The following is a 15175-nucleotide window of genomic DNA, read 5'->3' as shown; positions in this document are numbered from 1 at the left end:
TGAATTTTGTGTAATCTGCAAACTTTTGAAATTATGCCCTGTATACCCAAGTCCCAGTCATTAATATAAATCAAAGAGCAGTGGTCCAAAGCTGACCCTTGGACACCACTGTATATTTCCCTCCAGTCTTTAAAAAAAACAACTGCTCACCACTACCTGCTTTCTGTCCCTTAACTGTATCCATGCAACCACTGCCCCTTTAATCCCATGGGCTTTGATTTTGCTAACTGGTCTATTATGTGGCACTTCATCAAATAAGTCCATATACACAACATCAATTGTACTCTCTGTTACATCATCAAAGTGCTCAATCAAGTTAGTCAAACACTATTTGCCTTTAACAAATCCATGCTGGCTTTCATTTATTAACCCATATTTTTCTAAATGCCATTTAGTTTTGACCCCATTATTGGCATTTGGCTGACGGGCCTGTAGTTGCCCGGTTTATCTCCCCCTTTTTTGAACCGGGGTGTAACATTTGAAATCCTCTGCGTGTGTGTGTCTTTATCTCTTGGTAGCTCAGCCATGCCCTCTGCCTCCACTAGAAGATCTCCTTTGGCTATTTATATATTTATAAAAGACTTTTGGGTTCCCTTTTTTATGTTGCCTGCTAATCTATTCATACATTCACTTGCTTCTTTTTTCTGTTCTCTCTGCTTTTTGGATTCAGCTTGGTTCTCTACTGAAATTATGAACCTGCTGTTTATCATGAGCCTCCTTTTCCTGTTTCATTTTCATCTTTAGTCATCCAGGGCACTCTAGCTTTGGATGCCCTTCCTTTCCCCTTCCTGGAATGTGTCTGGTCTGTACCCGAACCTTCTCTTTGAAGGCCTCCCATTGCTCGTTTACTGTCTGATGTTCCAATCTTTTGATCCAGTCCACCTGGGCCAGATCTCTATCTTGTGACCTGGTTGTGGTGATGGAATGGTTTAATTCAAAATGGAATAAAAGATACATAATGGTAAATGTTCCCCACACTGCTGAGCATAACCTAATGCATTTTCTGCTTTAAGTTCTGTGAGCTATTGTTGGGCAGTGTAGTGTGATTGGTGTTGGATAAAGTTATTTAAGCAAGTTTTTTACTCCCCCACAGGACATGCTATTCTAAGGAAATGGCTACTCCTTCATGATCCTGAAGACCCAAGTACAGGATCCAAGGGATACATGAAAGTCAGCTTATTTGTCTTGGCAACAGGAGATGAGCCTCCGGTAATTTATTTTGTGGAATGTGTATGAATTCATCCTTGTAACAAAATGAGGGTTATCCCGAATGGTTGTGTATCATGTTCCCTGGTTCTATAAATGGTTCAATAGCGTCCCCAGGCCACTGAGCTGCGTGTAATGTTTAGGATCACTTGCTGATATCTGCATTCATTAGAATACAAATCTTGACCCTTAGAGCATCACTACTGTGTGTTGCATCACTACTGTGTGTTGTAAGGCATTCTTGTGTTGCTGTGATTGCTAATGAGAATTCTGATAGTTTGGCCTGCAAAAACAGATGGAAAAAATCAATACGACCCAAACAATGCATCATATGAGCCATGACTGAAAATGGACCACAAATTGGCCAGTTTTGAATGGTATGGGTCCTATCTGGAGAATAGATGATGAGGGCAGAGATTCAGGAAAGAGTAAAATAGTTTTTTAAATTTGTTAGATGGAGGATAAGTTAATATAAGTGAAGGTGGAGTCAGTAGAAATAGTCTGTTTTTTGTTTGAAACCAAAACTGCAAAGTAACACATTTTCTCAACTATCTAACTGGAAAGTTCAGTTTGGTACTCCAGGAACGGGCAGGGGAAAGCTGCCAACTACAAAATAACCTGTTTATTCAATATTAAAGATGGCGAGATATCCATGCATGTGCAGGGTTAATGTTATAATTACTTTATAGTAATGGGGTGTAGTAATGGCTTTTGAGCACTTCCAGCTAGTAATGCTAATTATGGCATTCCTATTCAGTATATTGCATATAGGGATGTACTTCAAGATGGATGTGTGCAGAAAGTGAATAAAACTTAAAATCATTGATGTGTTGAATAGCATTAGAAGCGATGGCCTTGGCATGTCTATTCGAGAGTATGTGGAAGAATTGCAGGGCTTATTCTTGCTTGATATTGTGATGCTGCCAGACTCGCTTCGATCTGGTGTGCTCCATTCACCAGTTTGAATAATGGGATAGCCAGTGGGATATGGTGTTGGGTGCCCCAAGTGTGGTACGAAGGACTATTTTGATCTGGCCATGAGCCCAATGTCACCAGGACAAATACCACTACAAGTGACCCCTTCAAAAGGAGGGCCACCACTAATGTAAGTGGCCCACTCAAATTAAAAGTACACTTTAAAAGTGTTAGATTGTGATATTGTTTGAGATGGAGTGTACAGTGGTTCCCGATGGTCGCAGAAGGCTTCAAGCGAATGGGTGGATACCATGTGATCTCGTTCCGTGGCCACCTTGGCGTGCACAAAGTTTTGGAAAGTGCACTACGAAGGCTTTGCACAAGTCAAGGGAATCTCCAAGGTATAGTGGGAAACTAGGAAGGCATCTGATCCAATTGTTTCATATCAATACTTGGGGATCCTGATCGATGCCCACTTCGGCCTGAACACAGTCCTCCAGCACTACAGAGAAAGGCAAGGGCACTCTTTCTCAGTGACAAAAGATCTAATGGACCAAATGCCAAACTGTGGAGTGGATTTGTGGCAATGAAATGGCTACAGGGAACGAAGGCTCTGAACTGCACCTAAACTATCATTGAATACCAAGGGGTGATGTTGGTGTCACAGTGGAACATCTCCCTGCCAAAGCCCCTCACATGATGGGCTAGATTAAGAAGTTGGTGAGCGGCAGGAACAACAAAGTAATGTTATGCTTCACTGCAGCTTCTATCTGACTATTAATGCATCAGCCTTTTTAAAAAATAAAAAAATATCTTCTGTTCAATAGATTGAGAAAAAAGAGACAAATGAAGAGCGGGACGATGTTGAAAGCAACCTGCTGCTCCCCGCAGGCCTCACGCTTCGATGGGCGACATTCCTTTTGAAGATTTACAGAGCAGAGGATATTCCACAGAGTAAGTTACATTTCTGGTTGAAGAGAAGAATATAGTAATTTTAGTAACTAGGAATAAATATTGCAACAAAAATCCTGCTTCAGCTGCAGTGTCCTGCCTTCAGTGATCTACTTTCAGTTTCAAGTTCATTTCATGCAGTTTCTGAATCAAAAACTAACTCTTGGTGGGGTTGATTAACAGATTTAATAGCTTTCAGTGTCCCAGGTTTCTCTAACAGGAGCCATCCTATAGATCCACTATAGTGAATCCACATTAAGTAGTTGAAAGGTGACAGAACTTGTGCTTTTTGTATGGGTGGTGGTGGAATCTAACTTGGTACCTTTTTCTCCTCGTCTTGTGTGGTGTTTGTAAAACAGCTGTTGAATGCAACCTCGGGTACGCAACCTTGAATTCTCCTGAAGTTTGGTTGCTTCCTGTAATTGCGTGCTTTCATCAGTAGCTGACAGATCAGCTGGATTCCAACTCCCTGTTGCTATCCAGTGAACTCCTGCTGAAAGTGCATGTGTACAGACATGGGCTGAGGATATTGTTGGGCTTGGCTGCGCTGCCTAACTTCCTCCCACGGTTAACCTAGCCTATTGACACTCCTTGTCCAAGCTCATGTGTAGAATTGCCACTTGAACAAGGTGCTAGAGTGCAGCTTGTATCAGTGGAACCAATCCCCAGCATAAGCAACCACTGGACAAGGTGAGCAAGGAAGTAGGATGTGAGAAGAATCAACTCTGAAACCAGGCATGAAGTATTTTGCAACAATATTCCTGGTCCTAAACATTCAAGAGGACAGCATTGTGAAATGAGAAATTTTCTGAAATGTACAAACAACTGTCCTCTTTCCTTCCTCTTCACCCCCCACCTAGTTTTGGGAATGTTGCTATTGTGTACATGTGCAATAACTACCTTCCTCCCTCCCAATCAAATTGCTTGTAGCCTCTCGCCCTATGATTTTTCCTAATGTAATGAATGCCCACCTTTTAGTATCCTCAAATCTGAGGGCCATGGACATGGTGCACATCTCCTTAGTACCCTCTGTCCTCTCGTACGACAGAAGTTACAAACAGCTTCTGGATTTTGTAGTGTACCAATTTTTATCTGCTTGGCTACCTCACCATCTTCCTGCCCTTGATCGCCATCTCTAGCACTTATTAGACATCTTCATCCCTAGCACTTATTAGACCCACCAACTGCTTTCTTGCCCCCTTCCTGCCCCAGCTCTTGACCACTCGAGTACCTCTTCCCCACACCCAGTGATAGCTGATATTGTCAGCAGGTACCCTCTCCTTTGACATTTCTCTCTTCCACCACCCACCCCCCACCTTTTCTATTCAAATAGGCCATGATTTCCTCATCTTTAACTACTAGCCCATTTTCTACCTCTTCCTCCCTAGATTCTAAATGTGTAGCACCACCCAAATTTCTTCTGCCACTTCCTATTCAATTACTTTCAATCTGCTTTCCATTTGACCAAGAAACCTGGTCAAAGATGCACATGATATCCTATGCAATTGTAATGGTGTGTTATCTACTGTCCCTATTCTCTCCCTCATCATCTTGGTAGTCAGCTGCATCAACTCTATGGCATTGCCCTCCCATAATTCCATTCTTGCTTGTCCCAATGTTAACACCCCATCTCCTGCACTGAGGCTTCCCATGCTTGTTCAGTCACCTGTGTGCTCCAGGGTTTCATCATTGGACTGCTCCTCTATGTTGCTGCTTAGTGACATTGTAAGCATAGGGTCAGCTGATGCCCAACTTTGCCCCTGCTGGTTCCCTTACTCTGGCTGTGTTATCCACCTGCTTGACCGTCATCAAGCCTGGATGAGCTGCAATCTTCAGCTTAACATTGGGAAGACTGAAGCCATTCTGTTTGGCTCATGTCAAACATTGCGCCTTAGGCCTCGGTTCCATCACACTTTCTGATTGTTTACTTCAATGTCACCCCATGGTGCAGAGCCATGGTGCTTTCTTTGGTCCTGAGCTGAGCCTTAAATCATCTAATTCCATCTCCCAAATGTCACCCATTTTTGCCTTACCCCAATCACTGGTGAAATGTTGATCCATAGCCAGGCTCCACTTCTTCCAATGCTCAACAGCCTCCTGAGCTCCACCCTTACCATATGCCTCAACTTGGACAGAGCTCCACTATTCTATATCAATTCTGGTCTACTGTGTGTTTTCCCCTTTCCCCACTTCACCATGGGTGGTAGAACCATCAGCCATCTTGCATCTGCACTCAGTAATTCACTTCCCCAACTGTGCTGCCTTGCTATGTCTCCACCTTCAAAAAGGCTTCCTCTTCAATACTGCTTTTGACCACTTTCCCTATCTTTTCTCCCTAGCCCTCCTTACTCCAGTTTGGCCATATCAACTTTGATGTGTGTGTTAGGTTCTATTTTAGTGTCTGTTACTGTTGCAGGGTATCCACTGCATTTATACTAGATTGTGTGTGGTGTTTAATCTGTCTTGTTCTTTAGACGTCTATCTGTCAATTGGTTATTTCTGGCTTTCTTTAACTGTTGAAATTAATGCACTATTGAAACACATTAGTGGCAAGTTGTGATCAAACTCATGTCCTTCTGTTCCTCTCTTTAGTGGATGATGCCTTTGCAGAAACTATCAAGTCATTATTTGGAACAGGGACTGACAAGAAAAACCTCGTGGACCCATATGTGGAAGTTGGCTTTGCTGGGAAAAAGGTGAGAGTCTGGCCGTGTCCATGTCCTGTGACTTCAGCATGGAATTCTAGCTTCCTACCCATTGCCCTGCATGTGCCACACTGACTCTTTGTTCTGTTGTAGCTTTGTACAAAGATAATAGAAAAAAATGCAAATCCTGAGTGGAATCAAACCATCAACCTTCAAGTCAAGGTAGGATCTGCTTCTGTTTCATTAACTGCAATTATTGTTTTTGATGGTGTGGAGATGCCAGAGTTGGACTGGGGTGGACAATTGCAAGAAGTCGCACAACACCAGGTTATAGTCCAACAGCTTTATTTGAACTCACAAGCTTTCGGAGCGCTGCTCCTTCTTCAGGTGAAGTGGAGAAATGCATAAAGACACAGCTTATATAGTCAGAGAATCATGTCAGATGTTTACAGGTAACCTTTCCAACTGCCATAAATGGCAGTTGGAAAGGTTACCTGTAAACATCTGACATGATTCTCTGACTATATAAGCTGTGTCTTTATGCATTTCTCCACTTCACCTGAAGAAGGAGCAGCGCTCCGAAAGCTTGTGAGTTCAAATAAAGCTGTTGGACTATAACCTGGTGTTGTGTGACTTCTTGCAATTGTTTTTGATGTACTAGTAGATGCCCTGTGACCTTGGTCCTGGCGAGTCAGAGGAGTAGCCATATTCGTTTCTTTTACTGCCCATTCCGATCTACATTTTTTTGTTGCTGTATTGGTCTATTGCTTACCTTTTGTCCACAAGATTTTTTGTAGATTGGCTGAGAAACTGCATGGCAGATTGAGTAGCTAGACATTGTTGGGAGATGTGCCAGAGTGTCACCTAGTGGCCAAAGCCTGAAACCAAATCATTACAGTCAATGTTTACAAGGGCAGTTTCAGTGTTAAATGTTGACAAAAGCATGACAAAAAATGGTGACAGCAAGGTAATTAAACAAGTGTGCATACATAACATTTTTGAGATATTAATCTCCTGTGGCTTTGAACATGGGAGTCGCGTGGTATTCAGGTGAAATAGTGATTTCAGCGCCGACCTGTGGCTGCTGTTTTGAGATCCTCCCCAACTGGTGTTTTAATGTTGTATTTAATGTATTATTGTATTTTAATATATTGTACTGTTAGTTTTTAGTATTCTACTGTTTAGTATTTAGCACTCTAGTTTTAGTATTAGTAATTTAGTTTTTTTTTAATATTCTACTGTTTAACTGACCTGTGTGGCTGCTGTTTTATAAGCTCCTCCCCAACTGGTATTTTAATGTTGTATTTAATGTTGTATTTTAATATCGTACTGTTTTAGTATTTATTTAGCATTCTAGTTTTAGTATTTAGTTTAGTTTTTTAAATGTTCTACTGTTTAACCGACCTGTGTGGCTCATGAGGGTAGCCGCTGTTTTACGAGCTCGTCCACAACTTTCCACTTTATTATTTTATTGTTGTTAAACAATTTTGTAAGTACTGTTTTCTTCGCTTATCCGCTACGACCGTCAATCACTTCTGGACATAAGATCGTCCGGAGATATAGGACCTACCCCTGATTTTTCGAACTGGGATTCTGCTGCTACTACCATCTACCCTCCCACCTGCTTACCTGACTTCATTCCTGTGATCAGGAAGCGACGACAGCGCAAGCTGGGCAGACGAGCAGGTGCATTAGTGAAGCTGAGGCGACATGAACACCCCCCCCCCCCCCCCCCCCCCCCCCCCTTCCGAGTATTCTCCTGGCGAATGTGCAGTCACTGGACAATAAGCTGGACGAACTCAGGGGGAGGCTCACCTTCCAGTGAGACATTAAAAACTGCAACGTCTTGATTTTCACTGAGACTTGGTTTGATCCATCGATACTGGCTTCGGCCATTCAACCAGAGGGATTCAACATTCACCGGCTAGACCGAACAAAGGACTCAGAAGAATAGAGGGGGTGGAGTTATGCTTTATGATCAACAATTCTTGGTGTTCCGACGTGGAACTACTTGCATCTTCTTGTTCACCTGATCTTGAACACCTGATGATCAAATGCCGCCCCTTCTACCTCCCGAGAGAGTTCTCATCCGTGATCATTACAGCGGTGTATATTCCACCGCAGGCTGAAGCAAATAGGGCACTAAACGAGCTGTATGGGACCATTAGCAGGCTTGAAACTTCCCATCCAGAGGCTGCATTCATCGTGGCTGGTGATTTCAACAAAGCCAATCTGAAGAAAGTACTGCCTAAATACCATCAGCATATCACCTGCCCAACGCGAGCCAAGAACACATGATCACATTTACACTCTGTTCCGGGATGGATACAAGGCCCTCCCTTCGGCAAATCAGATCACTACTCCATCCTGCTGCTACCCACCTATAGGCAGAAACTGAAACAGGAAAAGCCTGTGATGAGATCTCTACAACGGTGGTCGGATCAATCAGACGCTATGTTACAAGACTGTTTGTTTTGATTCCACTGACTGGGATATGTTCCGGAATGCCTCAGACAATGACATCAACACATATACAGATTCAGTCATTAGTTTCATAAACAAGTGCACAGATGACGTTGTTCCGAGGATTGTTGTACGAACATTTCCCAACCAGAAACCATGGGTAAATGCCGATATCGTGCTATGCTAAAAGCACGGTCCATCGCATTCAACTCTGGGGACATAGCTCGTACTTTGATTTCTTGTACTCCTCTAAGAAAAACCATCAAAAATGCAACAAAAAAAAATACACCGATAAAGTGGAGTCACACTCCTAGCTCAGATTCTCGAAGGATGTGGAGTGGACTACAATCTATTAGACTACAAAGGGAAACCCAGCTGTGTCATGCCCAGCAATGCCTCTCTCCCGGACGAGCTTAACACTTTTTACGCCCGGTTTGAGGCCAACAACAACTGGCCTGTTACAAGGGCACCTGCAGCTCAGGACGATCGGGTCTTCTCAATCTCCGTGGCTGACGTAAGCAAGACTTGAGAGTGAAATACCCACAAAGCACCTGGTCCAGATGGAATCCCTGGGTGTGTCCTTAGAGCATATGCTGACCAGCTGGCAGCTGTGTTTACGGATACATTCAACCGTTCACTGTACCAGTCTGTAGTCCCCACCTCCTTCAAGATGAAATCGGTTATTCCAGTCCCCAAAAAAACACAAGTAACCTGTTTAAACGACTACCGCCCCATAGCACTCACTCCTGTCATCATGAAGTGCTTTGAGAGGCTGGTCAAAACCCACATCAGCTCCTTACTAACTGACACACTGGACCCACTCCAATTTGCTTACCGCCCAAAAAGATCTAGGGATGATGCCATCGCCACTGTACTGCACACTGCCTTATCACACCTGGATAAGAGGAACACCTATGTGAGAATGTTGTTCATTGATTATAGTTCAGCATTCAATACCATTATCCCCTCCAAGCTTGTCAACAAGCTCAGTGAGCTGGGACTTAACACCTCCCTATGCAACTGGATCCTGGACTTCCTGACAGGCAGACCCCAGGTGGTGAAAATAGGCAGCAACACCTCAACTCTGATCCTGAACACAGGAGCTCCCCAGGGTTGTGTGCTCAGCCCCCTTCTGTACTCCGTTTACTCACGATTGCGTGGCCACGCACAACTCCATCAAGTTTGCTGATGACACTACCGTTGTAGGCCTGATCACAGATGGCGACAAGACCGGCTACAGGGAGGAGATAAGAGCTCTAGCAGAATGGTGCAAGTACAACAACCGCTCCCTCAACATCAGCAAAACAAAGGAGATGATCGTGGACTACAGGAAGTGGCAAGGGGAGGGACACAGCCCAATCTACATCGAAGGGGCTGAGGTGGAGAGGGTCAGCAAGCTTCAAATTCCTGGGTGTGATGAAATATTCATTCATCACTCATCAGTATTTCTCTGCCTGTGACTGTGGTTGGTTTCAGTTTCATTTTCCATTGTATTGTACTGTGTAGGGCTCTGCCCATACCTGGCTCCTATGTAAGCTGGCCCAGCCTGCAGCACATCCAGTACGGCAGACCTCTGGATGGAAGATACATTCTCCTCTGTGTTACCATCTAAGTCAATAAAAGCCTTGTTTTGTTTCGCTAACATCGAGTCTCGGGATTTATTGAGGCACATCATTGGGTGTATTCATTACGGAGGACTTAACGTGGTCACATCACAGCAACGCCGTAACGAAGAAGGCATGCCAACTCCTGTTCTTCCTCAGGAAACTGAAGAAATTTGGAATGGCCCCCCAGATTCGCACCATCGAGAGTATCCTGTCCGGCTGCATCACTACCTGGCATGGCACTGCACCGCCACAGACCGCAAGGCTCTACCAGATGGTGGTGAAAGCTGCACAACATACTATAGGAATTAAACTACCTGCTGTCCAGGATATCTACCCCGAGAGGTGCCGGGGGAAGGCCCTGAAAAATCCTTAAAGACACAAGCCACCCCAGACACAACCTCTTCGCCCTGCTCCCGTCCGGTAAGAGATGCCGAAGCATACAGTCTCGTACCAGCAGGTTTTGAAACAGCTTCTACTCCCAGGCCATAAGACTCTAACGTATAATTTATTATTATTTATTACTGTATTTCTATTATTTTTCATTGTTATGCCCTATTTATTCCAATGTTGGGAGGACTCTTAATCAACATTTCATTGTGCAGTACACATGTCGGCTGCATATATGACAAATAAAATTGAATTGAATTAGGGTTAGAATGTAGAGATAGTTAAACCAGATTAAGCAGATGTAATTAAATCCCCATTTTAAAGTTATGCATTGTCCTTTTTTTAATTTAACATGATCAATCTCCATGTCCACCATTTACAATAGAAAGTGCCTCTGTAAACTTGTCGCAACTTAATTACATGCACCCCCACCCCAACCAGTGGAGGTGCTGCAGTTTCACCATGGCAGGAGGGTGTAATTACAGCATGACAAGTTTACAAAGCAGTGTCCATTATAAATGTGCAAATAGACATTTATAGTGGAAACAATTGAGGGGGAATGTAACAAATCTAACCACAGGAAGTCAAGTGGTGCCAACAAAGCGGTGAGGATGGAAGATTTTTAAATTATTTGTATGAAAAATTGGTGAAATGTGCAGTATCTACTCAAGTATCTTGAGACCTGTTTGTTTCCACCACTACTGAGGCATGATGCTTGAACGCAGAGGGCCCACTCCCTGTTATTAAAGGCTATTCCCATAATTTGGGACCTGTTCGGCAGCAGTTCAGAGTGGCGGGTGGAATCTACACCTCATCCCACCCCACTTCCGTTAGCACAATGGTAGCATAGACTTCTTGACTTGGCTTATCTCCAAACCTGTTCCTAATCTGGTATTTCTCCAGTTCCTTTTTCTGAAGATGCTAATCAACACCGCATCAGTTGGTCTTTCCTTGAGTTGGGTTCAAACATGCAACTACTCAAAGGGGATGTTCTTTTTAATCTCTAGTCTCACTTGAGCACTAAATTTGAAACATGTATCCTTTAGTTCTGCACTTGCCATTAAGCCAAATAGTTGGCCTTAAAGCTGCATCATCTATGCTTTTCAACACCTTGGAGTCCAGGTGGGATGCAGGGCTTTATTGTGCTTTGTACATAAACTTAGGAGGCAAAAGGAGAAAATTATATATTGTGCATTTCTCTCCTTCCTCTTCCTCACCCCCCCCCCCCCCCCCCCCCTCAAAATTAATAGAGCTGTATATTTAATATCAAACTACTAGTACAGGGTGAGTGTGAAATGGTCCAATACAGTAATATAACTTGAGGCTATGCTAGGTGTGGTGCTGAAGTCTTTTTAAGGAAAAACTTGATGGAATAGCAACAGACATGTCAGCTTGGGAACCACCACAAGGGACAATCGAGCTGTCAACAATGGGCAAATTGTAGATTTGAGATTTTCGTGAGTTGGGTGCAAACTTGAAGTGCTATCATCTCCTGCTAGAATGTGATGTGGTTAAAAGTAGCAAGCTGCTTAGAAAAGTTGTGCATGTATGGAATGAGAACTTTCCACAGTGACTGTGTTACAGATGAGACCTTTTTTGTGTTGTGGTGCACTGTTTTGGGGGGGGGGGGGGGGGAGGGAAAGAAACCTGCTACGCATATTAGTTGGGAGGGTGAGCGGACTCTGCTGAAAGTAGGGTGTTTATAAACCTCCTTCAGATGCCATCATCCAGTAGTAGTAAGAATATGATGAGGGTGGTTATCATATTGTAGGTGGGGTGCTGGCCTTGTGCCCACATGCTTAGCAGGTTGATGGTAGACAACTTGAACTACAGTTGGGCATGTGACTGACTTAAGGTGGTTGCACAGATACATTCACTCACCCAGTTGCCTGGTAAATAATGAAATCCAGCAAGGTTAATTAAATTCAATCTCATAACTGTTCTTCTGGGATTTTGCAGTGCAATAGCAATTGAAGAATATCTGAAATAACAGCTAATTTTTCTCTTCTACAGTTTCCATCTATGTGTGAAAGAATAAGCTTGACGGTGTTTGATTGGTGAGTACGAAGCAAGAGCTTGTATTTTGAATTTCATTAAGTGATTTTTTTTTGTGGGTTTAACTAGCAGTAAGCGTGTAAGAATAGATATTCTAGAAATGCTTGAGCTCTCGGAAGCTTGGATTGGGTCACCTTTCTCCGCTGCTGATGGTGAATGGTACAGGGAAGCCAAGAAGAGGTGTGGCAGAAAAACTGCTGTTTAAAGGGAAGTGGCAATACTCTGCTTTATATTTAGTGTGTTATAAAATGCACCAATTTGCTAATGAAGGATTGGTTTGGCCACTGAAGCACAGTCTTTAGGTGCTAGTTAATAGTTAACTCTTACTTAGTTCGGGTATGCATTAGACTGCTCTGTTCTCCAGATCTGACTGACTTGAGCAGTTCTCATCACTTATTCAGTGTGTGCAGCTAATCACTACCATCCTTTTATCATCAAATTTAAGCAGCTTTGTTTCTCTTTTTATATGGGAATGTAAATATACAGCATTTTCACCCCCCCCCCCACCCCGTTGTCTGAACTGCATATGTAACAATGATCTTTGGATTGTATGAACTTTTAAAATTTTGTATTAATGCAAAAATTACAAAAATAAAGCAATTTCCACTTCAGTGCCAAGCACCGTTAGAAATTAAACAAACGACAAGAAGTGATGTTGTGAGGGGTAATAGATATCAGCCACAGACTCCATTACAATTTTCATGGCATGGAGGTAGAAACTGCTGTTTTTCTGTAATTTCTTCAGAGCCTTTCTGATCACTCAACTGATTGATGAAGTGGCAAGTAGCTGGGCCATACACCAAGCTCTAAGTTCAGTCACCAGTAGACTGCATTACCTGATCTCAGCTGGCGCAGTGATTTGGGGTGGCAAATTGGGCAGAGTTCCTTTTTCCTGTTGGCTATCCAGTGACCCACCCCCTGCTCGTGCAAGCACGAGAATGTTGGATGCATACTGCTTCGAGCTATGCTCCATGGTGCTTCAATTCTTGCCAGTAATGTCAAAAAATGTGATCCAATACCTTCCAGGGATCGGATGACCAGAAATGATGCTATTGGAACCGCATATTTGTTCCTCTCCAAGATCGCTTCATCTGGAGGTGAAGTTGAAGGTTGGTGCTTTTTTTTTCTCTCAATGTACTGGTATTCTGGACTAGTTACAGCTGGAAACCTCCACTGTTGGTTCTGGATAGCAGATAGTGTGCTCTAGTCTCTAATCCAGTGTGTGTTCAGGGGGGCCAAATGTGGTGGTGATGTTCCTGATGAATGATGACCACACCTGGAGCGATAGTAATATGTTAGAATTTATACAAACCACCATTCAGCCATGTTGGATTTCTTGGGTGCTCAAGCGAGATGTGCCTGAAAATGCACGTGGTTGCTGTGTGCAACCACTATTGAATGCTATATGCATTGTTTGGTTAGATGCCAATCTGCATTCTCTTACTGAATATTCTATAATGGCACAATAGGCCTTTTGTGGAGTATGCAAAAATAATTTACCAAGTGACTGCTTGTGTGCCATGTAGTTCCTGACATGAAGCTGATTATTGTATATTCCAGGAATTCCAAATGTTTCAGATTGTGATTTTGTGAAAGGACTGCACTTATTAAGCATAGCCAGTTTTTCTTAGGAAATCCGTTGTTATATGAAGGTAGTGAAGAATATACTGTAGCAGCAAAATGATCATCGCAGTAGGTTGCTAAAGCAGACTATTGCTGCCTGTCCTGTTCTTTGCTGTAGCACAAGTGAATTTTCAGTCAATGTCTTGTTCCAATTGTTTTGCTACCTTTTTTCCAAAAGCTGGACCCTGGTTTAAAAGTGCTGCAGCAGGTTATTAGCAGGTCACCCTTCACTGCACAGACGCATGTACAGGACACTTAATCTGAGTAAAAAGGGGAATAATATACTGGAGGAGTAACAAGTAGGCTGTGATGGCTTCAGTTCCTCCTTTCTGTTTTTTCCAGCCCTCTTCTCTCCTCCTCCTCCTCCCCTTGGTTTGAAAAAGCCATTTCATTTCTACAACTGTAGTATTGTTAACAGGAGGTAATTCATAAATGCCTCGAGCTGCATTTGAAATCTGTCTTGCATAATAAATGAAGTGCAGGACTGCAGGCATTCCTTCAGCCCAATGATCCACCATGTTTGCAAGAATTCTGTACTTCATAAAACTCCACTTTCTTACTGGTTTTAGAAGAAAATGAGGAATGGAGCATTTCACATGCTGCTCTTTAAGACCATTAAGTTGTCCAGACATTGTGATGCAGATTTATTTTTCAATGTACCTCCATCAAGCAACCTTTCCAAAACTTTTTCTTTTTTTTAAAAGAAATAATGTACTTTGCAAAGCTTGGTAGTCTTGTTAGTACCTTGCCATCAAACACTGTATGATGACCTGCTGATGGACTGGTCAATGCTCCCATAATACAGGCTTTTGTTTATGGCCTGCTATTTAAATGGAAAGATCAGAAGATTTGCTTTTGCCTAAGATTTAGCAACAAATTGTTGTACAGAAAAAAAGTTACTGTAGAGCACCCCTTCAAAAAATTGTATTATTTTACAATATGGTGTCTATGGTTAAACTTGCATTTTTACTTTCCAACTGATACATTATCTTGTTAACTAATATATAAAGCATTGTAAACATGTTGCATTTTTATTTTAGCCATTACAGCACCTTCAACTTCAAGGGTAAGGTACCTAGTCATACTAATGAGCCTTTGTTTAGTAGCATCCATTTTGAAGTGTATGGAGTAACTGTTTGCCAAATTAATAGAATTTTCTGGCATTCAGGATATTTTTTACTCTAGCATCAAATTTGCATCTCCACCCCCTGAAACCAAGCACCACCTATGGTTTTTGTTAGCTGGTTACTGGAAGAAGTATAGGCAGGACATCTGTTTTCTAAACGGCATCATCTCTTTCTAGACTCCCTCAGAAGCTGCAGG

At 42.7% G+C, this 15175-nt stretch overlaps 1 protein-coding gene across 1 annotated transcript in view; it reads left to right on the top strand.

Moving 5' to 3' along the window:
- The window catches only part of LOC147113559 (myoferlin-like), a 246066-nt gene that overhangs the window by 65789 nt on the left and 165102 nt on the right, over window positions 1-15175 (top strand). Inside the window, exons 11-16 of the mRNA XM_085996135.1 lie at window positions 1094-1209; window positions 2949-3075; window positions 5665-5768; window positions 5871-5939; window positions 12188-12231; window positions 13256-13338. Coding sequence (XP_085852261.1) covers window positions 1094-1209; window positions 2949-3075; window positions 5665-5768; window positions 5871-5939; window positions 12188-12231; window positions 13256-13338 — 543 coding nt within the window. The remainder of the gene's footprint in view (window positions 1-1093; window positions 1210-2948; window positions 3076-5664; window positions 5769-5870; window positions 5940-12187; window positions 12232-13255; window positions 13339-15175) is intronic.

This window comes from Somniosus microcephalus, chromosome 8 (genome assembly GCF_052327205.1).
Source record: "Somniosus microcephalus isolate GS21.2 chromosome 8, FLI_Smic_1.0, whole genome shotgun sequence".
Taxonomy (NCBI): Eukaryota; Metazoa; Chordata; class Chondrichthyes; order Squaliformes; family Somniosidae; genus Somniosus; species Somniosus microcephalus.
The sequence above is the reverse complement of the archived record's forward strand: the minus strand, read 5'-3'. Positions and strand labels throughout refer to the sequence as shown.